Source organism: Hippoglossus hippoglossus, chromosome 19 (assembly GCF_009819705.1).
Source record: "Hippoglossus hippoglossus isolate fHipHip1 chromosome 19, fHipHip1.pri, whole genome shotgun sequence".
In the NCBI taxonomy this organism is placed as follows: Eukaryota; Metazoa; Chordata; class Actinopteri; order Pleuronectiformes; family Pleuronectidae; genus Hippoglossus; species Hippoglossus hippoglossus.
In genome coordinates, this window is record NC_047169.1 from 6,779,907 (window position 1) to 6,804,174 (window position 24,268).

Below are 24,268 nucleotides of genomic sequence, written 5' to 3' on the forward strand. Positions count from 1 at the left end.
AATACTCAAATGGGTACAGATGTGTTACAGGGTTTCTGCAGGATCTTAAAATAAATTGTGTTTTAAATTTGGTGGCATGCATAGTTTGTAATCTCTGCATCTGTCTTTCTCAACAATACAGGTATTGGCATAGTATTAGTATTAAACTACAAAGCTGTCATTTAGAACGAATATTTATCTCAGTACGCTCGGCTCTGAGAAAGACTAGAAATACCTGTCTCCGTCCAAGTCATAAATGAGGGAGGGTAAAAAAAATTCTGGGACTGAGATATTCCGTCGCATCTGTCGTTATTAACTTGGGTCTTAAAGTTAATTAATTTCAGTCTTAAAAAGTCTTCAATATTGTTGAAACCTGCAGAAACCCTGATTTTAATAATTATTAACTATGTTGAGTGGTATCCCATGATGCAGATACTTCAATGAACATGTCAAATATGTCTAATTGCTAGAAAAATAAATCTCCATACCAGATGTTTTTTTTCCACAGCTTATGTTTATTAACTCAGACCATTGAAATGATCCAATCATTTTGAACACACATGTTCAGGTGGCGGTGCAGAGTAAGAACACAGGAGTCGTATCAGTGCACCTCTAAATACAATAGTTAACCGAGTATGTGTGTAACTGGAAAACGTGGTTAACGACAGTCGAGGTTAAACAAATACTGATGTACTTCTGTCAAATACTAAACTGTTCATTTAAAAACTTTCCTTGATCATAATGATCACATCAAACTCTCCATAGTTTATATTAATTGGGACAAAGAAAAAACAAACACTTGAAAGAGTGAATAAAATAGTGATTTCAAATATGTGCAGTGCAACAGGAGACCAAAGATAGCTTGAAGTTGAAAAAGTGGTGAGAATTTGGGATTAGTTTCTTCTTGAGTACATTCTAGTCTGGGGAAGTGTGGAATATATCGATTTAAATGGCCTCATTTACCAACAGACAATCTGGACTGAAGACTTAGACACTGCTCGATGTGTCTTTGTGCTCAATAAAAAGAAGTAACATTTCTTTTTGTTTGGCCAAAAATCCACGTAAGATCCAAAAGTAATCCATTAATCAGAGGGGGGGGGGGGGTGTACGGAAAAGCAAAACCCAACAACTCAAGGCACTCCAGTCCAGCAGGTTCATCTGTTGTAGAACTGCGAGGTGACCCAGGCCAGTCCCCACTTCAGGTTGGTGAGCATAAACTTCAACGCCTTCGTCCACTGCTCCTCCGAGTTAAACTGGGTTTTGATGGAGTAGGAGCCACCGCTGCCTCCTGTGTCCTCGATCTTCCCCTTCTCCACATCCATCCTGACACAAGAAAAGAAAAAAATCCTGATTACAGCCATCACACGAGGCCTGGTGGATACACTGGAGCCAATATCGTTATCAGACTATAAAACCATTGAGGGGACTTGAGTGTTAATACCAAGACTTTATCTCTGTCAATTGTGTTACACAGATTTTGAACTCAGAAAATACAACCCCGGGCTTTGGAAGTCTGGTTCTTCATTTTATAGCTGCAATAATGGAAATTTAAGATGTTGATTACGTCTTAATCTGCCAAAATGTTCTGTGACCACTGGTCTGTGTTCACTAAATTTAATGAAAATCTGTTCAGACTGTGGCATTAAACACAGAGTTTGTCCTCAAGGTGCCAATAGAGGAAGGATCATAAGGTATTTAGAACAGGACGGGTGCATTTCTCCCTGCAGCACGAGTTTACTCACTTACCCGACTTACCCGTGTAGATTATTACACAGTTTACATCACACTCTGGTGCGAAGATGAGAGGAAGGTTCAAAAGTTCAAAATAGAAAGGGAACATGAATGTGGTCGGAACATACATGTTTTCCTTTAAAACACATTATTTGCCTCAGTGGCACAATCAAAAAAGATAATTATTCAGCCCCTTCAGAATAAGTTGAATTACATTTTCTTGGATATTTACAAAAAATACTTGTTTATTAACGTGAGGACAAAGTAGGATATGCTATCATGACGTTGCTCTGACCTGTACGGGAGACAGAAGCCAGTGTCTCCCTTTTCCACCTCCTCTTTGAACTGCTGGACACAGTCCAGGAAGGCCACCATGGCATGGTCAAATTTATTGTCCCAGAAGAACCTCAGGCCTCCTGAGCAGTACAGAGGAAGTTCCTGCGCAAACACAAGACAGAAAAGGGGGGGGGGGTGGAGAGATTGGATGGAGCCTGGAGGTTGGTTTTAAAAAATGATGGGAGAGCTGGGATTGAGAATTCTGCATCATATTACCTTGGACTTGTCTGTCAGTGATTCTAAGTATGAGTGGTTTCCATATGGAACGAGACGATATCTGAGGAGAGACCATATTTGAGCTTATTGCATAAAAGCTAAACAGAAGTGTTGAATCACCGACTAAATAACAGAAACATCTTTTGAAATGTCAAAAGAAAAGACATTTCACGAATATTATTGCTCATATTTTATGTGGCTACGTGAGAAGACAAGATTCAACTAAAAAACTGCCAGCAACTTGGAGTGTGTGTGTGTGTGTGTGTGTGTGTGTGTACCTCTGAAATCGCAGCCCCATTTTGTTGGCGAGCGCGTGCAGCAGCAGCACCGTCTGTCCCCAGGCTGCGTTGATCTCGTTCCACTCCACAGGGACGCTGGGGAGTCGACCCAGGCGGAAGTTGTTGATGGTACCAAACTGACCACTGTGCCTGGACGAGACAAGAAACAAACTATTCGCAATCGCACTCAATAGGCTTTGTTTTACTTTGATCCTGGTTGAATATTTGTTAAGTCGTGGTTGATTGGTGAGGAGAAAAAATAACAATTTCTTCTCCTGTGTGTGAATTTACCAAATGTGAAATGTGGCGTTGAAGACGTTGGTCTTTTTCAGCCGATCGAGCTGAATTTGGCAGTAACGCATCTGGTTGTCGACGCTCTTCAGCTCATCATCCAGCTCCAGCTGCTGCCGTTTAAACTCGCTGTACTCCTTCTGGTACCTTTCAGAACAAAGCAGCAGGGACAGGGTCGCAGCTGTTAGGTGCTGTATCATCTAGAATATCCTGCTCTCTCACCCTCTGCACCGCAGCTCGGCCACTCACTGTAGCTCCTCTGTGTCCAGCTGCTGAGAGTGGATCCTGCTCTGGGCCAGGTCCTGGGCCACATTGGCCCTCTGCTCCTCCACCGCCTCCAGTTCCTGCACCAGGGCCTCCTCCTCCTCGTCCAGCTGCTGCAGCTCCACCAGCAGGGTCTCCTCTTCCTCCACCTGCAGGTGTGACAGCAGCTCCAGACACTGCCTAAAAACACATTCAAATAGTGTGTTTTAATTCACACATGAGGATTCAGCTAGTTAATCTGTTTGAGGCAGTGAATACCAACATAATATCTGAAAAGTAATTTAATGTGTCATGCTTCGACTAACTTGTAATTCTGGCATTCGTTCTCTGTGATGTTGAGCTGTGTGTCCAGGTGATCCAGCAAAGTGTCAGTGCATTCTTCACACAGCGGATGGTCCACATCCGTCTGACCCGACATTATATCAAACAGGTCGCTCGTCACCTGCGACACAAAAGAGTCACTTTTTTAGTTTCAGCCATAGATGCCACAGACACAAACATGAGCTGACCCCAACAAGGTGACACCTCTTAAATCATTGCCAATTTTTTTTGCTGACCTTTAGCCTACGACTGAGATTCTCCATCGTGCCTCCATCAGATGCTTCTCCAATCAAGGTGAAGCTGTTGGCGCTCTCTGTGGACATCATACTGTAGAGCAAGATTCGGCAGTTCAGTCAGTTCTATAGAATATGTCACATTTCAAACTCAATCCATACCTCCATTTCCTGAATAAAGTGGGTGCTCACCGTGCGGGAGGGATATACTTTCTCGAAACTCCATCTTGCCTGTTTTCTACAAAGGTCTCCTGGAAGAGAAATGTAATTCCTGAGACTCAAATACACTTGAACTTGTAGTGAAGGACATGGAGAATGTGGATTACTCAGTACAGTGGAAAGCTTAAGGCGCTTAAGATCTTTATATTCTTATCCATCACACCACATCATACCATAAATGATGGAGGCATCTGATCAGTCCTACATTCATTCTGCAGCAGGACAACCAGCGCAAACTCACAGCCAGAGTCATAAAGAACTATTATCAAACCCCCCCGCCAAGAGCTCTGATCTCAATTATTAACTGTATGGAGTGTGTGTGAATAAGTTATTGCCCACTTGATGACGCTAAGACGCACAACTGAGGTTATGTCCCTAGCATCTGTTGGTGGCCGCTAACACCTACTGGCAGTTGGTAACATAAATTGTGCAGAACACCTTCAAACGTACAGGGGACATTCACCATCTTGTCCTATATTCTAAAAATTGTTGCCCATGTGTATATATAGTTATTGCAACGTGTGTGAGTATCAGTTATTTCACATCTTTCCAGAGGTGAGTAGGATAAAAAAAAAAAGTGCAAACAGGCAGGAAAACAGATGTGCAGAGGGTAGTTGGTTATGAGTTTACAACAAGTTTTCAAACCTGATGTGTCTGTTGTCACAGCAAAGACTTTTCTATAATTGTTAAATGAAATCCCTCCCTGACATCTAAACTTTATTCTAGTGCCCAAACCTTTTCACCCAGTGCTGAGTGCTTTCTGCTGAACCCACCTCTGGAGCTGTCTCCCCCTCGCTGCTGTCAGCCTGTTTGCTGGGAGTCACAGTGACCAACGGAGCTGAGGAGGAGGAGGAGGAAGAGGAGGAGGAGGAGAGGGGACACAGATGAGTGACTTCATGGTCAGACGGAGCACTTTGGACGCCATGACACTACACCTTGATTGACAGTACACGTACCTATCAGCTCCTGGATCGTGACCCGATCGAGCACGTTGAAGGACGTGTCCAGCTTCAGGGGCTGACAGCAGCGCTGACACACGAAGCTCACCTGCATGGTTGTGCTCGACGACTTGGAGCCCTCCATCGCTAGCTACAGGAACACAAACAAGATAAATAAAAACACACAGTGAAGCCTGACAGCCCCTTTATCTATTTCCTTCACAAACCTGTAGCTCGTTGGCTAGTTAGCAGCCCGAAGCTACGGCTAACCTTACAGCTAGCCTTGCTCGTAAAAACACAACAAAACACACACTCACTTCCGCTTGTGACAAATAAAAGCTAGTTCACTGTAATCCTCAGTCGTGCATGACGAAAGTAAGAAAACACTTCCGATGGAGTTAGCGTCACTGTAGCATTCTGCTCCTCGCGAATCCCCCCCTCCACTTCCGTGTTGTTGTTTACGTTTCCGCGTGACGTCAAAATCAAGCGAGAAAACCGCATTCCACATTTTCGTTTATGTTGATTAAAATTAAACAAATGAGATTAAATTTGTCTGTTTCATAGGTTTTACTTATCGATCTTATTTTATATCGAATTTAATCAAAACATAAGAAAAAGACGAGTGAGGTGAAGTCACTGTGGAGCCGCGGCCGGATCCGAACCAGCAGGTGTCGCTGCAGCATCAGCCGCAGAGTGAAGTCAATCCACCGCAGAAGAAGAGGAGCTAGTTGCGGGAAAAGTGAAGCGGATGTTTTGTGTGTTTGTAACGTTGGACTTAAAACGAGGTAAATATCTGTAAACATTTACTTCATATGATCAATTAGTTGCATTTGAACTACGACAGACTTCACTTCCTGGTCACTCGTGGGTCTGTGGGTGTGTTTCCCTCGACTGTCTCCGTCTCTGGAGGAAAAGCAGAGGAAACGCCAACTAATCCGTTGTGTAACCAAAACAACAAAACAACAAATCACAGCCCAGTGTTGAACTTTAACTAACGCTAATATAAGCAGGAGGGTTGTGTTTGACCCATTGACTGTACATGAAGTACTGTTGTGTGACGTACTGCTGCTTAAACATCATTTATTGTGCATGAAATCCTCATTGAAACTCAGTTTAAGTGTGTTTTCTATTGTAAAAAACAGCTATAAGCAAATGAGATGCTGTTTAGTGTATTGTAGTAAATCTAAATACTGCAGCCGCCCTGATAACTTAATTGTTAGATAACACAACAAAGCTGGCTACATGTGTATTTGTGCCACCTATCTGTACAGGAAATGTGACATAACCAAAGTACACACACAGTCATACAAGTGACAGTTTTTATCTGAGCAGGTTAAGTTTGTCTCATTGTGTACTTTTGTCCGATAACTTGTGTTCTGTGTTTGCTGATTTAGCTTTTTTTTTTAAATCACCATGGAAACGCCAAAGGCCTCAGATGTTAAAAAGGGGATCTCAGTCCTTTGGGAGACTCTGCAGTGTCCGATATGGTGAGTGACCCCGACAACCGTTCTGTGATCTGTAATATGTTTTGAAATGTTACTATGAGATGAACTGTAACGTGCTGAACTTACGTCACACTGTCTTTCACATGTAGCTTGGATTTATTGACGATACCGGTATCTACCAAGTGTGACCACCAGTTTTGCAAGTAAAGAACATATTATTAATAATCTTTACTTCAATGATTGATAACTTTATTCATTTATTCCACATGCAATCATGAATAATACATTTGCTTATTTTTTTCTTTGTTCTGATAGATTTTGCATAATGAAACTTGTGGACAACTCCAAACAAAACCGGGCCAACTGTCCAGTGTGCAAAACCAAGATAACCAAAAGGTTTGAGAAAATCAATAAGAAGACGCTCAATACCGGTCATTGAAAGTTCATTGTTACTATTATGTACATCATAATATATAATATATGTGTGTGTGTTTGACCTGTGCAGGAGTTTGCAGGTGAGCCCTGGGTTTCAGAGACTTGTTGCAGGACTGCAGGACATGATACAAGCATATGAACATGACACTGGCACAAACTGTAAGATCACATTGCAGACTTCTTCAAATGCCCCCATGTAATTAACTCGCATTACATCACCGACTAAAAATCCTCGTACATTTTCAGATTTCACTGGAATGTCCCTGCAAGAAAAACAGTTAGGGTAAGAAATTAGAACCATTGAAATTAAACTTAGTTATTTAATGTAACATCAATCTGATCTCGTATTTTCTTCTACTCAGTGTCACAGATGCGGAAGCCATCAAACCTCCTCAAAATTTGTCATCTGGAGAAACAGCCCACACTGACCTGGACTATGTGGAAAACGAAGACCAAGATGATCTTCCAAGGTCCCATTCTTCAACTATAGAAGGTAAAAATCACTTGTAACTGTTGGTCTTATTAGATCAAATCAATTTCGACATTAGCTTTAGTTACAAATAATTTAGTACCAGTTAAAAATAAATGTGACATTTTTTTTTATTATATAGAGTCCCACTTGGGGAACTAGAGTGTAGAAACAACTCTGACGCTCAATTTGAAGTAGATATGACCTAATAAATCGGAATTGCTCTTGATGTTTTCCTATTTTAGGACAAGCTGCGGTCATTAAATATTTAGAAAGTGGTGATTTGTTATTTTTTGTGCTGCACATGTGTTATTGTGTCCTGTTTAAGATTCCTATTCAAAGACAAGATACAATTCCTCTTTACTTTAAGCAACCAAGGCTTGCATGTTGCATATATGTACATGTATGCATATTATAGCCTAGTTTTGTTTCTAGTTTTTCAGTAGATCAAACAGGAAACTGATAACTCATTATTCATCCTCATTGAAGTTTTCTTCCAAATACTTAATTATTCATAATTTCTTTATCCAATGTTTTAGCCCAGAATGGATTTGCAAGACTCATGGAACTTGAAGACTCGACTCCTTTGACTACAGAACACGAAGGCCTGGACAGCGGCCTTGGGGAGGCTTTGCCGACGTCTGACAAGAAACTGCACAGCTCTGCAGATAATTTGGAACCAGTAGAAACAGAAATGTTAGAAACTGTGGAAAAGGCATCAACACATAAAACTAGAGGCAAACTTAGATCTGTTAAATTGGAGAGTGCCTCCCTTCTTCCGGTAGCAATTCCTGATGAGACAGAATATCAGCCTTTAAGAAAGTCTTCGCGGAAGAAGCAGAAAACGGATCTGGAGTCCGCCAAGATTCTTGAGCGGAGACGGAAGAAAAGTCTTGAAAAAGTTGCAGAGTGGCTGATGAAAGTTCCACCTGAGGGAAGTCTCGAATTAGAAAAACCAGACAAAGACCCAGATGACTCTGATGGCTGTTCTTCCACCTCTACAATAGATGTAAAGCAACACCTTAGCGATATTAATTCTAAGAGAGAGGATCGTGCCAAAGCACTCGAAGACCATGTGTTCGGAGCCGTCTACAAACGAGACAGAAGAGGGAAGAGGAACAGCTCTCGTTCACTTTTTGTTGAGCCAACAATCATAAAACACAAAACAGACTCTGAGGATGAAAACCGAAGCGACTCAGAGGAAGAACAACTGCTAACAGAAGACGTAAATGATAGCAGTGACATTTTAAAAAAAGCAGAACAGATGGAAGACTTGGAGGAAAATGATGTTGTTGGCAAAGATGTGATTGCTGAGGCGGAGTCTGAACCACAACAACTAAAAAGAAAGTCAAAGAAAAGAATGCAAAACGCTCTGCAGCAGGTTGACAGTGATTTAAAGGAGCAAGCTGAGGCAAAGTCAGACAAAACTGAGCCAAAGAAGCCTGACAGGAGGAAAGGTAAAAACACAAGGTCAGAAAAAGGCAAGTCTGCAAGAGTGTCGAAGCCCCTTGTTCTCGTTGGAGTTAAAAATGGAGAAACCAATCCAAAGACTAGAGTGAAGTCAGAAGAAGTTCAGGTACAAATTGAGAATTATCCCAGCAGCGAGGACCAACAAACCCCCATCATGAGGAGCACCAGGAGAAGCAGAAGGCTTCAGCTCTTTGCTGAGGAAGTCCAGGACGGTCACAAGAAAGCAAACTCGAGAGCTAATGTAATTGAAAAAGATGTCAATGTCACTCAGCAGCAGGAGGAAGTTGAAGGTGAAACACCGGATAAAGCAGAATCACCTAAGGGTGGAAAGTTGGCCAAAAGAAATGGATGTGTTTATGATGAAGATTTAGGAGGAATTGAAAACGTGGAGTCTGGTAAGAGAACTCACCGAGAACAAGAGTCCATTGCTGAAGTGCAGAATTTGCCGAATGCTGAAACGCTCTCTGAAGCTACTGGACCTTGTTCTGTCCCAGTGGTCCCAAGTTCTCCATGTCCAACGGAAGCAACTGTGGTTGGTCCAACACTTGAAAATAACAATCCGACTGATCAATCCTCAAAAAACATTGAGTTGAAAACATCAGTTTGCGTGATAACGGAGAAAGAGGAGGAAAAGAACGACAGCGAGCTTGACACAGAACAACTGCTCCAGAGCTTCAAAGCCACGAAGAGGAAATCTTTCCGTCTCTGTGGTCCGAAAGGGAAAAGGAGCCGTACCTCAGTCCATGAAAACACACAAGGTGCTGAAGGAGAGGAAAATGACTTTGTTTGTTCTAGAGTTGAATCTGCAAAAACACAGACGAACAAGAAAACATCTGGAATTATCGACCAGGAGGCACTAAAAGACGATGAAAACTCATTGTGTAGTGACTTGATTTCTCCTTCTATCTCACCAATACTGACAAGAAAATCAGTTGAGAAACCAGATCAAGTGGTGGTTGAAGCCTTGAACCCTGTCACCAGTAGTTCAGGTCAGGACGGTCCTGCTGGTAACTGTCTTTCCAGGAACAGTCAGAGCAGCGCCCTCACTCCTAATCAAGTCTCAAAACGTGAAATTGAAAGTCCTCAGTTCGTAGAATCCGGGCTCCGCTTCACAGATGTTGAGCACGAGGAGGTAAACGAAGCCTCGAAGAGCTCTCAAATCCCAAACGGTCAGCGTGATTGTTCATTGAAGGATGCTGGGAAATGGAAGGAGATGAAATGGAAGGAGATGAGAGACAGCATTTCTCAAAAACATTCAGACAACACGGCTGAACGTATCTTAGTTGCTGAGTCTTCTTTAACTCCTGACGGCCTGGTGACACCACTTGTCCTAACGGTCCATGGAAGCGGAGAGCTCAGCGCACACTCCCCCATCAAGAGCAACCTGAGGAACAAGAGAAGGACTCAGAGGCTGGAGTCTTCATCTGAGTCAGATGAATCCAGAGAGGAATTACCTACGTTGACTCAAATCTTTGGAACGTCAGCTCATCCGGCTGCTGTGACCCGGGATCGAGGAGACTCCAGTGAAGCCACTGGATGTGAGGCTGCATGTGTTCCAGCTGATGCAGCAGAACGGTTGAGCCGTCCGCCTGCATGCCCCAGCCCCGACTGTGCTAACTCCAGCCAGGGGTCTGTGGACTTGTTCGGAACGCCAGATGAATGTAAGTAGATTCTCAGTAAGCGAAAAATAAAATCCACATTTTAAAACGCTTCATTTTAGGAAGCAGATCTGCAAATTGTGTTTACTCTGTTGTTTCCCTCTCTGAGAGTCTGTGTATCTCAAAGCAATTTGATTATCTCTTTTCTGCAGGTGATGCTCCAGTAAATGAAAACATTGACATGGAGTCATCACAATTTTCAAGTGAGGTCCTTGTCACACAGGTAAATATAGTAATGCTCTCAGGTACTTTCAAAAACTCCAAATCCAAGGTTTTACAGAATCGCTGATCCTCGTCAAAGTGAGAGTTTCCATTAATGTGAACACAATCTGTCCATCTGTTTGTTTAGCTTTATGCATTTTCACTGTGCTCCCAGTGATGCACTTTCACCTCATGCCCCATAGAGGGCAGCAACCACATTTTTCTAAACCTGAAACCTGTCAGATCCTGGATGACAGACTACCCCGCTCAGTAAAATATGTCCCCCTCAGCAGCTTTCCAAATTGCATTTCATTTGCGTTAGAGGAAATGCCGCCTCGGAGATGATTCTTGTTTTCTACCTCATCCATCTTCCAGCGCTCCCCCTTTTATCCGTTGACTGTATTTGACTGGGAGTTAAAGTTTCACGCTCCGGGGTTTAGAGAGGGCCCAGGATTACAGACATCTCAGAATATAGAGCGAGGGTGTCTGTATACATAATCAATGCACTTAATGCTGTAAACTCAAAAGAGTTAGACTCTGTCCTTCCAAAGCAGCCCCAGCTGAGAATAAGCTTTTGTCCCTTCTCTCTGTTGCTTTCTGAACCCCCTCTAATCTCTCAAATATTATGTAATTACCTCTCTGTCTCTTATTCTACCATTCTCCTCACTGTGTGCTGTATGGATAAATAAACAGCCATTCTCTTCCAGTAAAGATAGTAAATGTTGTATTGCAGGTTCCTCCCTGTTTCTTTTATTTAAGCGCTTGCCTCATTTGTAATAATGAGCTGATTTACTTTGCTCTCTTTTCTCCCTCTCTAAGCAAAAGATACAGATGCAGAAGGAGCTGGTGAGGCTGGAGAAGCTGATGGCTCTGGTGTCAGAGGTGCTTCATGAGAAAGAGCAAAGTCCTGCGAAAGAGATGAATCCCAGCAGCAAAACCACCGGTAAGCAGATAATACTGTAGAAGTTGATAAACTGAAGATTATTAGATTTGATATTTCAAAGCAAAATGCCACGAATTCACTGGAGTGTGGATACCTGACCCAAGCCGTGTTCCGACAAATTATTTGAACTGAAATTCAGGTTTGGGTCGGGTTTGGTCACATTGGCTGCGCTAGCTACTTAATTTTTTTTCTCCGCCGTACGTGCCTGTAATCGAGAAAAACATTGAGATCCTGTCGGGTTCGGACGCAAGACACAGAATGCCTGTCAGGGTCGGTTAGTTTTCTCTCAGGCTCGATGGGATTAGACAGAATATTGCAGCTCTAGTTCCAGCCTCTAAAATGCAACACAATGTGTATTTTATCAGTTTCCTTAATATCAAACTGAGCATATTTTGGTTTTGAGCCATTGGTTGGACAAAATATACAATTTTACACTATTTATTTTGATAGTTGAAGTTGATGATGATCAAATATTCAAAGCTGACCTAGACATGACGGTTGTTGTGTGTCTCCAGGCCCAGACACCCAGGAACCCCTCCCGTGTAACCAGGATGCATGCCAAGATTCAGACCAGTAAGTTACATGTTGTTAAACTGTCTCACTGAAAACAACAGGCATGATGTTCAACACAAATAAACGCTGCTCTGACTCGCAGCTAACACGAAAACATGGAAAGTCTGTCTCTAAAGTATTTGTTTGTGTTAAGCAGGAAATGAATAAGAGGCTGATGATCTCACAGCTAAATGATTCTCAGGAATTGGACAGATAGAAACCAGTTCTGCCTGAGAACAGTTTCCATTGAGGACATTCTCGAGGTCGGCTGTTCTCTGCAGTCGTCTGCGTGATGATATTATAATTGAAAACGAGAGGGAGATTCGTCAACGTTCAACTTTTGATCCTTCTGGTGCTATCGGGGACATTCATTTTGTATTGGCAGATGTTTTAACTTTCTATAAAGTTCATGTAACTTCAACATTTTGGAAAAAAACCTGTCGCAGCGTGGCTCTGAGCAGCTGTCGGGCAACGAGCGGAAACTTTAGGATGATTCTGCTCCCAGGGAAGAGATAGTCACATAATTGAAAATCCTGATAGCTGCACTTTGTTACAGGTGCTTAGAGCCAGGCTAGGAGTTTCCCTCTGTTTCCAGTGTTTGTGCTAAGCTAACTGGCTGCTGACTATAGCTTTAACCTCTCATTCAACTTCCTGCCATAAAGTCAAAAATCATAAAAGTAACTAACAAACTGAGGCAGGTTTTTATCTAAATAAAAAAACTGACGACTGGACCAATGATTAAACACAGACTTCTCAGTCAAGTAGACAAGCACCTGTTATTCTCAGTTGGCTGGTTAACCAATCAGCTGGCCCGATGTTAGCCTCAAACCATGTGACTCAAACAGAGCCTCAATAAGAAATCCAATGACATAATATCTGCCCGAGTGCGTTGCATTTCTCTCCTCGGAGACTTGTATACAGTGTTAATACATTTTAAATGGAGCCATATTTCAATGCAGCCATATTCAGGAGAATAATATGTGAAGCAAGTGGCATGTAATTGGTCTCTTTCAGTGTGTGTGTGTGTGTGTGTGTGTGTGTGTGTGTGTGTGTGTGTGTGTGTGTGTGTGTGTGTGTGTGTGTGTGTGTGTGTGTGTGTGTGTGTGTGTGTGTGTGTGTGTGTGTGTTAGTCTTGTTTTCAGAGGGTGATGCATCTCAAGAGGACAGGCGCATAATCTCACTAATGAACCCCGGAATCTGTTTATGCTGCGGAGAATAAAAAAGTCATTACTGACTGCATCTTATGTGTCATTTAGAGCACTTAGAGGGAAACTTGTGTTTCTACAGTAATTCATCTCTCCTGCTTGACTACCCCGCCGCCCGCCCCAACCTCTTGCCTCGCAGGGTTCTGAGAGAGAGAGAGAGAGAGAGAGAGAGAGAGAGAGAGAGAGAGAGAGAGAGAGAGAGAGAGAGAGAGAGAGAGAGAGAGAGAGAGAGAGAGAGAGAGAGAGAGAGAGAGATTTCTAAATTAAAAAGCACATATTTCAAGAGCCCAGTGGTGTGATTGGAAAGTAAAATATCACTTATCACTTTGGTCCAGGTCATTTAAATGTAGTCGCACAGTCAGCATCATTTGTCTTTGAGTGAAGAAATTAATCAAAAAGACTTTCAAAATTTTATTCATATCAGTTATGACACAGGTTTTAATCTTCTCATGACAAAGGACACAAGCAACTGGATTCACAATTTGTATTTACATTGCAGTCAGAAAGTATTTGGACAATAATTCGTTTTTCTTGTTTTCATCAAATTAGATGAGAAGCTAAACAATGACTATGAATTTAAATTGCTGTTATTCAGATATAAGAGGCCACCATCTCCTCATGTTACAATAATGACCATAAACTTATAGAAAAGACCGACCTTGATGTTTTCTTTTTTTAATGGTGTAACAATGAAATCTTCGAGTCTGGAAACTGAATGTGGAAAACTCCTGAAACAAGCAACAAGTCAAAACATAGACTGAATATAAAGAAAGCTTTTTAAAATTGTCCTCCATGTTAGTGGGCGGGACATGGGCCAAATCCAATGCAGTTCTGAGATAAAGTAAAGAGAACTGGTCCTCTTGCAAACGCCAATACATAAATAATCTTGAATTGATCAAGTTTATACTGCCAACGTGAGTCAATATTGTCGGTATATTGAGCTTCATGTCAGCGCTGCAATCGTTTCGGCTACTGAAGCTACAGTCAGCAGCGTGCAGGTTCTTTTACATCATTGCTCAATAAAGGTTAACATAAATGTCACTTTTACAGGAAAGGCGTTCCAGAGGCAGAGCGAGAGCCCGGCACAAGAGCATCTGATGGCAGAGAGGTCACTGAGTCCAGCGTGTCAAAGCCTGTCGGCGTTACACAGACGAGTAAGGCTCCCCGGGTGATGTTGTAACAAGTGTAGTTGTGTCAGATGAGTCTTTCTTTCCTTAACATGATGATTCCACACGTTTGTATTAGGTTTCTCCAACTGTGCACAGGGACACGTGTGTGTGTGGACAAAATCCCTCTCGGGGGCCACTAGATTTTTAGTGCTGCACAAAATGTTCAAAAGATTTAAGTGTTTCATCTGGTGTATGGTCTTCTTCCTGTTTGTTTTTTGTGTGTTTTTCAAAGAGAGCTCGGTCTGATTTGACTTTTATCTTATTTTTCATGTTTTATTGTATGTGTATGTGTGTATTTTCAATATATGTGTATTTATTTTTCTTTTTTTCTGTCTTCTCAGCAGTGCAGTGCTCCACACACACAGCGCTGAGTGTAAAGGGCACTGACGCCTCCAAGACGCCTGTTTTAAGCTCAGCAGCCAAGACACTGAAGAGCAGTAATTCACCATCGGATGGACAAGAAGACAAAGAAAACACCACTCCTCCAAAAGACAGAACTAAAGCCAAGCTGGTGCTTGTGTCGTCTGGATTAGGGCCCAATGAACAGGTATCAGATTAATCAATGAATAACCTCTGCCAAGGAGGTTATGCTGTCATCGACGTGTGTTTGTTTGCCTGATAGTTGGCATACTAGTCTGTTTAGGAATCTCCGTTTTAGGACACACTAACTCATCGAATGTCGTTTTTTGACAGATAATTGTGAAAAAGTTTGCCAAGCGAGTCGGGGCTCGTGTGATTTCCCAGGTGACAGAGGAGGTCACACACATCGTCATGCGCACAGGTAAGTGTGCTCACATGCAGGTAGTGAGAGTGTGTAACATTTCATTTCAACACTGCCGCTGTTTAAAGTGTCTTTAATAGCTGAATTTATTCACAAGATCCTAATTGATGATTCAAAATCGACTTCACACGCAGTAAAGCAATTAGACCTGCTCTTAAACCCTTTAACTGTTTTGAAACATTTCCTCCTGCAATAACATTTTCCTTTCCACAAGTACATTTTCTTTCAACGTGTCGTTACAGCTTGTTTTGTGCGTCAGTTAAAACCCTCCTTGGAGATAAGCTCTCTGTTTCTCTCTCACCCACACACTCGCCCCTCCATTCATCCACTTGTTGCTAATTACACTCTCTGATAGATTATTTTTAATTTTCAAAGCTCGCTGTCTCCAAAGCAGCGTATTAACTGTCACCGTTGAAGTTGTCTTTTTCTTTTCCTTTTTAATGGCAGCTTGTTTCCCAGGCAACCACAAAAAAAACGGGAACGTGGCGCCTCTTGAGCTTTTCTGGTTGAAGGTTGAAAAGGAGCAGGACATGTCCCGTTCTAACCTTTAGCAGAGAGTAATTTGAAATCCTTTAAACTAACGTTGTGTGTGAGGTGTCAGTAATTAGCTCTTGACTGGAATACAAATGAATGCAGAATTTCAATATCTCTTGAAGGAAGAATAACCCTTCATCCTGCTCATCATCCTCGATTTGTGTCTGTGACATTTTACACCGTTCTCATTCCAAAACTCTTTGGTGCAGTTTAAAAAAACTCTTTGTTTATTTTGGCTGTCGAAAATGGTTTTATAAAAGCTATTGAGTAAAAAAAACATGTCCCCTTTAAAACAGTCGCTGTCTTAAATAATAATGATTACGATCATCGTCATGGGAGCTATTTTGAATATGTCAGTTTATCTGAATCATATTTCTTTGGAAAATGATCTCAGTTTGTGTTGACATATCTGTGTTACAAAATCAGGGTGTGAGAGCGTGAGAGAGCGAGAGATTGTACACATACTCTCACACACCTTGTCACACATCTCTTCTTGATCTCCCGTCTCTTCCAGATGAACAGCTGGTGTGCGAGCGCACGCTGAAGTACTTCCTTGGCATCGCGGGCAGGAAGTGGGTCGTGAGCTTCCAGTGTGAGTCCTGCTTCACTTCACTGTCACAGCTCTGTCGCTGATGAGTTTAGAGCAATTAGTCTAAATGCAAAACACCACGATGATGGAGGGATCGGCTGGAATAAGAGGAGTGGTACATAATACAGTGTAAGCTCACAAGTTTTTGTTCTTTCTGTCTCTCCGCAGGGATTTCAGAGTGCTTCAAACAAAAGAAACTCCTAGATGAGGTATGCTCCTTTAATTTGCACACCGGTGACTTCCTGTTACATCTCCTTATGTCTTGATGTTGAATTAATTAATGCTTCATGATGAGTCTCTCTACGAGGTTAGCTGCGATACTTCATCAATTATTTGTCACCCATTAGCTTTAGCAAACGTCGCATGTGATTCCTGCAGCAAGCTGTAGTTTAGTTTCGCCATTAATTTAACAAATATTTCCCAGAACTTCAAAGCATTTCCATGCATTTTTAAGAGGAACTCTGTCAAACTGATGTGTTCGGTGTTGTTTTACTCCTAAAATAAATTCAGTGAATATTAATATTGATTCCGTTTGTCAGATGAGATTGAATCTTTTTGGCACTTATTTAGAAAGGTGATAGAAAGAGAAAAGCCATTCTAGCTTTGTCATTCCTGTTCTTTATACACACTGAAGCCAGTTTCCCTTGTTGTTCAACAGAGTGTCTTTGAAGTGAAAGGCGACGTAGTGAACGGACCGAACCACCAGGGCCCTTCAAGAGCTCGAACCACTGCAGACAGTAATGTGAGTCGTTGGCACATTGAACAGGACGGTCGATTATACAGCCTCTGTTTGATCTAATGACCTCTAATGGTAAAAGGTAAAGTCGGGGATCACCCAGAGGATCGAAACATTGGCGTCATACGTCTCTGGTCTTCCACCTGCAGCTGTTGTATCATGTTTTATATCTTGAAGATTAAAACAAATTGTGTTTCAAGTTCAGCCACATGATTAAAAGCTGACCCGGCCAATTTTAAACCAGTGAGAAAAGTGTTGACAATAACACCAATACAGAAATCTGCTTTTTTTTAAATCGTCAAAGTGGCAAAAAATTTTGCATTTATGTTACAACCCATCAAAAAGACGAATAAAGTCAGAAAAAAACAACGCAATACTAAGTCAAGTTAAAAACTCAGAAACTGTAGTTTAGCTCTTCCTCAGACAACAGGAAAAAATCAGTGGATTCATTTAATTTAATAATTTATTTTGTTTGTCAGGGACCTCGGAACAAACACATTGACCTCAAGGATTTATCTCAGCACTGTTACAGATTTAACTACCATCTCTTTACAGTCTACAGTCAAACTCTGACTTTCAATATCCAATATGCAACTGTCCAAATGCTACTGTATAAGTAAGACGGGACAAAAATATGAAAGTCAGCATTCAAGGAAGGTCTTGAACCTTGTTTCCTCGTCTTGCAACAGCCTCTTAGCACAGCCCTCGTTGTTGAGAGCGAATGGTAATTTTCCTCCTGGTGCGCGGCCAGCAGGACCGGTTCTGTTGCCACTGAAGGGGAAAATTAGAGATGGCTAGGTGTCGTGTTGGCCGTATCGCTGCCTTTGAAGAACCTCTGCTAATTGAATTAGCTAGTAATTTCAGGCTTATTTAAGTGGCTTCAGCACCGCGCCGGCACTTTGATGGAGCCGGACAGATTGCCCCCCCCGTTCATATTCGCCTTCTGTCACCCGCACCGTTGGCAAACAGACTAACAGATGAAATGGACTGGGAGGGAGTCTGTCAGCGGAATGTTGATGTTTAGGAAATCAAAGAAACTGTGTGTGTTTGTGTGTGTGTGTGTGTGTGTGTGTGTGTGTGTGTGTTTGGATGTTATCACAGCACACACTCTAATACCTCCTGAAGGACATTAGCTGTTGTCTAAATTAAAAATCTGTAAGAGAAACACTTTTTCATCTCCCCGAGCACCTCTGGCTAATGATCACTATGGACGGACGGCGAGGTGTGAGAAATTACTATTTCTTTCTCCGGCAGCTCAGACATTTATCTTCCAAACACCAACCATCTGCCCAGACACTATATATGAGGCTGCGGATCTAAGTTGCACCATTTCCTTTTTTGCAGTTACCATGATTCAGGAAAAGACGGATTTCCTTTCCTTTCTCAGGCTTATTGACCCTGAGTGCAATAAAACGTGTCCCTTGGGTTGGACGGGTCTTTTTTTGAGATATTTCCTATAGCGTGAAAGTGCCTCTGTTTACTCTGTTCTGTTCGACTCTGCCTTGAATTTACAGCGAGAGCAAAAAATTTACAAGGTCCTGGGGTTTTATTTTTCGCAGTAAGTGCGGTGGACTTGTTGTAAATCCGGGGATATGCTGGGTGAAGTGTTTCAGCCCCACCAGTGAAACACTTCAGACAGGTGCAAAGTTCAGAGACACACTCAGCATTAATGGTGACGGCTGCAATGGCCGTACTCATTCAGTATCATTGAGCGTTATCCGAAGGTTAAATTCACTCATTCAATGTTCTCTTTTGTAGATTTTAGTTTTTTGCAGAAATCTCACAGCAGCGTTTTTCATTCTTTCTTTTGTGTTTGTCTTTAGCTGCTCATGAGCGGCTACAGCATCTGCTTCCAGGGGCCTTTCACAGACATGACTACAGGTAAACTGCAACAACATCCTGACATTTCCAACTGGAAACCTGACATTTTCTGACATTTTCCATGGAGAAAAAAAATATATTGTATTTGACTTCCTGACTAAAGGCTGGAATTCATCAGGCAACGTGGACCAGGCATGAAACGAGTGTATTTTGGATTTTTCTCATGACGATGTCAGATCAGTTTGAAAGAGTGAAACTACAGGAAGTTACAGGATCTGTAGCTTTTTCACCATCTAATGATCTGTCTTGAACTCTATCTTGTAGAGCTCCACCAACACTGGAGGTTTGAGGGTCACGTTATTGACATTTCAGCATTTAATCAAGGAATTGTTATCCTCAAAAAACACTTTGACATTTGTATTAAATGAGCCAATTTGTTTTCATGCCAAAAACGACACTGGTGCAGAGTGGAGCCTCGTCTCCATAACTTGTTTAGATTACAGGAAGTCACTAAGAAATAGTTCCAACTGTGAAACTCGTCATAAACGTACAACTTGTTTATAAATTCTGGTTATAGTTCATTAAAGATGTGTTTTCAGTTTGAGATGAGTTAAAGCAACGCCATGTTACTTTTACTGAAATATGATAATCTTTAATTATTTCTACTATGGGAACATTTGCCCTGTTACAGCAGCAAAGGGATTAGTAAAAATAAAAGCATTAGTAAAAGTAATAAATGTAGACAAAAGGAAATACATAAAAGGTAATAATATACACAATATAAACAATCTATTCTATTTGCAAATTTGAATTTAGTTGGATAACTTTCCCAAGATGTTCAGTCCACTTGTGTTGTTGTGTCATTACATTATTTCCCCGTTTCATGCAGTGAAGTGATAGTGTAACTATGGTGACTGCTACATAAACAGTGTCCGTCTTTACCTGCTTAGCAGAGAGGTTGAGTATGTGAAGTATGTGTTTTTCTCTGTCACAATTACCTGCCAGCACACGTCACACACTATTTGTGGAGCTCTGTAAGTGATGGCGTTCTGTGGAGTGTTCTGTGGAGGAGTATGAAATGTTGTCTTTTGATGAGGTGATGAGCAACTTGAATATTTTTTAAATCATTTTTCTTTTAGAGAAAAATCCTTCAGAGTTGCATATGCAATTTCTGCAGCGTAGACTCAGAAATTATCAACTGTATCTCAAATCCAACTCTGATTACTTTAATTTCCCCTCCATCGGTAACTAGTTCTTGTTAGTTTGTTTTTGTTTGTCTGTGAAATGCAGCAAACGCCACAGGAATTGTGTTCTTTCAAAAGACACAATAACACTGTAATTTCATGTTATTCTTTCCTTTTATTCCAGCTGCCGTCAGGATGTCGGCACTGTTTTGTTCCCTCACTCAAGAATTGCCTTTCTCAAGCACACTTGTGCAGTTATATTGAGCTCTGCAGGCCTCTGATGTACTTGCGAGACAACATGACAATAAAAAGAGGGACAGTTTAAGTAGCTCACACAGGTTTTGACTGACGCCGCACAGCTTGGAACCTGTGCTGTTTTTTAAACCTGTGTCATTTCCGCACCTTAGAGAAATGACAAGTGGTCCCAGCGTGTGGGTGGATTGAACATGTTCTGCGGTGCTGTCATACTGCACAGCGGTTTCTATGGTGTCTGTTAGTTGCCCGGAGATTATATCTGACAAGAAACTAGAAATAAGCTTTCAGTCGTAGAAGTGCTTCTGCAGTTCTATTAATAATCGTTGTAAATACTCTTGTAGTTGTTGAGCATTGGTCAAAAACCGCTAATAACCTCTAAGTTCAAGATGGAAGAGGAGTTAGGTTGCCCTTCATACAAAATACTTTTTAGCGTCATCCTTCCAGCATGAATGAATGGACAGATAGATCATGGGTGAAGGTCTCGGGGGGTGTGCACGCTGCTTCCTTCTTCCTGGGGCTCTTAAAGTGCTCCTGCAGCATCCTCCCGCCGACTGCCGGATCGATGAAGCTTTGCTAATGGCCCGACATCTGCTCGTTTGCGTGTGGAGCTTAAAGACTTTCTTATACATGGCACAAACACGAGGATGGAGTCTGTTTTTCTTCAGCCGCACAGGATTTCATCCATTATTTAATTGCTGGAGTTTGTCAGATGATGAGATTCTCTAAAGCTTGCGCCATGTGTTGATAAAGTGGTTTCATGTTGGCGCTAATAAACAAGGGAAGCTGGTGATTTTCGTTGTTGGAGAAGGTGTTCGCTGATGTCTGAAGACGAAGGCATTTTCAAAAAATTTATTTAAAGTGCAATGACTGATTAAGTGAGATGTACATATTGATTTGAGTGGAGACTGGAATATTGATATATTTTCCCTCCCTCTAAGGAAGTCTGAGTTTGAAATGAGTCTGCTCTGTATCCCCTCAAGGGGGAGAGGAGGAAAACAAATGTAGGCATGACTGCTGATACATTTTTGAAACTCTGTCCCCCCCCTCCCAAAATACATCAACTGTGTGTGTGTGTTTATAGATGAAATGGAGTGGATGGTGGAGCTCTGTGGAGCAGCTGTAGTTACAGATCCACTTCTCCTAGACAGTAAACAGGTAAGAGTGTCAAAACTATCCCATTTTAAAAAGTATAAACTCACAGTCAGTCTTATTGGCTGAAATGCAGAGATGAGTGTTTTAAAATCCAATTGTTGGCATTTGATTGTTTTCATGTGAGCAGTTTTATTTCCCCCTCACTCCTGTTAATGATGTTTCAGTTTTAATGAAGCCTTATGATTCCTATGAGATATGTATTATAAACTAAATGGCAAAAATCCTACCTGCAGGGATTTGGCAGCATTCTGTAGTTGTGACTGTTATTTCGCCTTGTGTATGATTTTCTTTTGAGAAAAATCCCTGTGCTGCAGTTGTTTAGCAAATGTCACTTTATAAGTGATAACAATTGATTAATGTTGAAAATCCCCAGGTCCAAAATCCACCACAGCTTAATCAATAATCCCCAAACAAAAATGTATTGCTAATATAAAATTATAGATATTGGTGAAAATACAATTTCCTTTCAGTCTGATTGACTCTGTGTGAAAATATGTTCTACGTTTTGCTAATATAATTTAAAACTGAACCTAATATCAATTTTCCATTTTTACACAGAAGTCCCGTCAGCTGGTCATTGTACAGCCTGGACCTGAGTCATCATCGTCCACCTTCAGCCGTGAGTCTGAAACCTCATTTTCACCTGCTACTTTTAAACCAGACCACAGAAATAACACACTGACACACGTGCCTGCGTACGGAGTTAATGAGGATCGAGAGGAGACTGGCAGCAGCAGTGGGAGCAGTGGGAGCTGGTTAAATAATTCATACATCTCTTCACCTGGGGGTTTGAGTCTGACACAAGCGTTGACCTATGGAGAGTCAGACAGTAATTGTGTATGACAGACAATATACCAATAGATGTTTTAAATATATATATATATACCTCTTTGTCCGGACACATGCTAAAATGTAATAGATTCTTTCTTGGCCCTTGTCCCATCCTTTCAAGTTTTGTGAAATTCTGTTCAGGAGTTTTTCATAATCCTGGTGAAAAACAAACAGACAAATAATATTGTCTCGTTACCATCAGGGTTGTCGCTATTTTCGTTTTGGGTTGAAGTCAGTTAATTTGTCAATAGATATAAAGTTAATCAAACGTCAATTTATTGGCAGCTGATTGAAATATTGTTAAATATCAGCTTTCTTATCTGGATATACAGTAGTGAATCGATGTTCCGCACAAAGCTGCGTTCTGTGCACCTGTTGGTTCACTCGTCTCTACGTCTGAGTGTGTTTGTGCCTGTGAGGACCAGTTGGGTTGTGACAGAACAGTGAAATGGCAGACGCTGCCAGCCAAAACGAGACAGTTTCCCAACGAGGGCGAGAGGACTGACTTGCCAGGGAAGCGGGTGTGAAGGAAGTTAGGCAGCGGCGGAGAAATGGCCAAGAGAAAATGTCAGATCGGAGCGGGCGGGGGGAAATGTCAAAACAAGTTGGCCACCAGGAGAGAGAGGCTGCCGTGGCACCAGGAGAGCTGACAGTTTGAAACGGAGACGGAGAAAGCGGCTCCAAATTCCCCTGCCTCGCTCCTCCTGGCATCCTTACTTGCGCTGTTGCATATTTAATGCGGCTTTTCCTTTTCCACGTCCTCTGGCGCTCGTAGCCCAGGTAATGGAGCAGTTCCCCCCCCCCCCCCCCCCCCCCCCCCCCCCACACACACACACACACACACACACACACACACACACACACACACACACACACACACACACACACCCACACCCACACCCTCCTCTTCCCTTTCCCCCTTTATCCTCTTCTTCTGCACCATTGATTGAAATCACAGACATGTCTTGTGCTTTTTTCTCAACCGTCCTCGGATGTAATTGAAATCTGTGAGTATCTGTGCGTAAACTGCAGATTGTGTTTAAAAGCAGTTCTGGACTTCTTTCTTCGGGTTGTTGCCTTAAAAGTTTGCTGCTTATTTGAATTTTGCATAACTTCGGCTGATGTTCAGACTAATACGTGTAGTCAACATGAAATTATGTTTGTCCAGTAACATCATAGTTATTCCAGGTATCTTTTTCATTATGGTCTCAGTTATCTTTCATGAGCTATAATGGCAAACATGTGTCTGTCGTTTAAGTAATATTAACCTTAAAGAAATGAAATTGAATCAAGTCTTTCCTGTGTAAACAATGACCGACCAAGCATTTTGCTTTATGCTATGGAAGTTCATTCATTTAGAATGTGAGGTCCTCAGTCGGAGATGAACTGGTAATACTGGGACTTGTGGTCGGAGTCTTACCCCCTAAGCTATGGAGGATATCACAAGAATCATGTCCTCATAAATGTTTATTCTTTTGTTCATACTTATGATTCATTCATTTTTAGACGAACCTAATATACACTGTCTCCCCACAGGTCTCCTCAGACAGGCGAGTGTGGTGACACGTGGTTGGCTCTTGGACACAGTGGCAACCTACACCCTCCAAAACCTCAACAACTACTCGCCATGACCACGTTGTCCTCTGGTCTCATCTCCACTGTACATATCCTGTGTTTTTACGTCCGATATTATAAATAAACATCTGCTTATACTGCTATGCTGGAAGCTCTGTGTATTTCAGCTTTGAATTCAGATAAAGTTCTTGAATTTCGATTTTTTTTTCTTTCTTTGTTTGAATAGCAAAGTACACACGTACAAATATCACTGCTAAAAAAAGACCGAAGATCATGATGATATTTTAAAACTATATTTTGGGGCTAAGCGTGTATCGTCTGGAACCTTTAAAACCAAGCGAATGAAAAGCTGCAACTTAAATTCAATACACCCGTCATCATCGATATCATCCGTGGGGTTTGCAGAGAGAATCATTTACAGTATTCGCTACCTGCTGCCTCCTGTCAGTTGTAATCT

At 41.8% G+C, this 24,268-nt stretch overlaps 2 protein-coding genes across 7 annotated transcripts; one reads left to right on the plus strand and one right to left on the minus strand.

Annotated features, from left to right (window-relative positions):
- Positions 1 to 473: 473 nt before the first annotated feature.
- On the minus strand, positions 474 to 5,466 carry becn1 (beclin 1, autophagy related). 3 transcript variants are annotated; one of them, XM_034569587.1, is made up of 12 exons: positions 5,124 to 5,466; positions 4,825 to 4,957; positions 4,642 to 4,706; positions 3,842 to 3,900; positions 3,653 to 3,743; positions 3,401 to 3,537; positions 3,081 to 3,275; positions 2,832 to 2,978; positions 2,541 to 2,690; positions 2,263 to 2,323; positions 2,006 to 2,148; positions 474 to 1,302 (listed from the first exon to the last, which is right to left on the minus strand). In XM_034569587.1, the coding sequence occupies exons 2-12, from the start codon at positions 4,949 to 4,951 to the stop codon at positions 1,134 to 1,136; spliced, it is 1,344 nt and encodes a 447-aa protein (XP_034425478.1). In that variant the 5' UTR covers positions 4,952 to 4,957; positions 5,124 to 5,466; the 3' UTR covers positions 474 to 1,133. The 3 variants fall into 3 exon arrangements, with proteins under 3 accessions (XP_034425478.1, XP_034425480.1, XP_034425479.1); XM_034569589.1 differs by having other exon boundaries at positions 4,825 to 4,951; positions 5,124 to 5,275; XM_034569588.1 differs by having other exon boundaries at positions 5,034 to 5,275.
- Positions 5,465 to 23,954, plus strand: LOC117752369 (breast cancer type 1 susceptibility protein homolog). 4 transcript variants are annotated; one of them, XM_034569581.1, is made up of 22 exons: positions 5,490 to 5,591; positions 6,201 to 6,293; positions 6,401 to 6,454; positions 6,567 to 6,647; positions 6,757 to 6,845; positions 6,933 to 6,969; positions 7,049 to 7,179; positions 7,695 to 9,020; positions 9,120 to 10,286; positions 10,436 to 10,506; positions 11,304 to 11,427; positions 11,943 to 12,000; positions 14,235 to 14,338; positions 14,695 to 14,900; positions 15,047 to 15,134; positions 16,183 to 16,260; positions 16,426 to 16,466; positions 16,916 to 16,999; positions 18,817 to 18,874; positions 21,335 to 21,408; positions 21,964 to 22,024; positions 23,773 to 23,954. In XM_034569581.1, the coding sequence occupies exons 2-22, from the start codon at positions 6,220 to 6,222 to the stop codon at positions 23,865 to 23,867; spliced, it is 4,101 nt and encodes a 1,366-aa protein (XP_034425472.1). In that variant the 5' UTR covers positions 5,490 to 5,591; positions 6,201 to 6,219; the 3' UTR covers positions 23,868 to 23,954. The 4 variants fall into 4 exon arrangements, 3 of the variants coding, with proteins under 3 accessions (XP_034425470.1, XP_034425472.1, XP_034425471.1); XM_034569579.1 differs by having other exon boundaries at positions 5,465 to 5,591; positions 7,695 to 10,286; XM_034569580.1 differs by having other exon boundaries at positions 7,695 to 10,286; positions 14,698 to 14,900.
- The last annotated feature ends 314 nt before the right edge of the window (positions 23,955 to 24,268 follow it).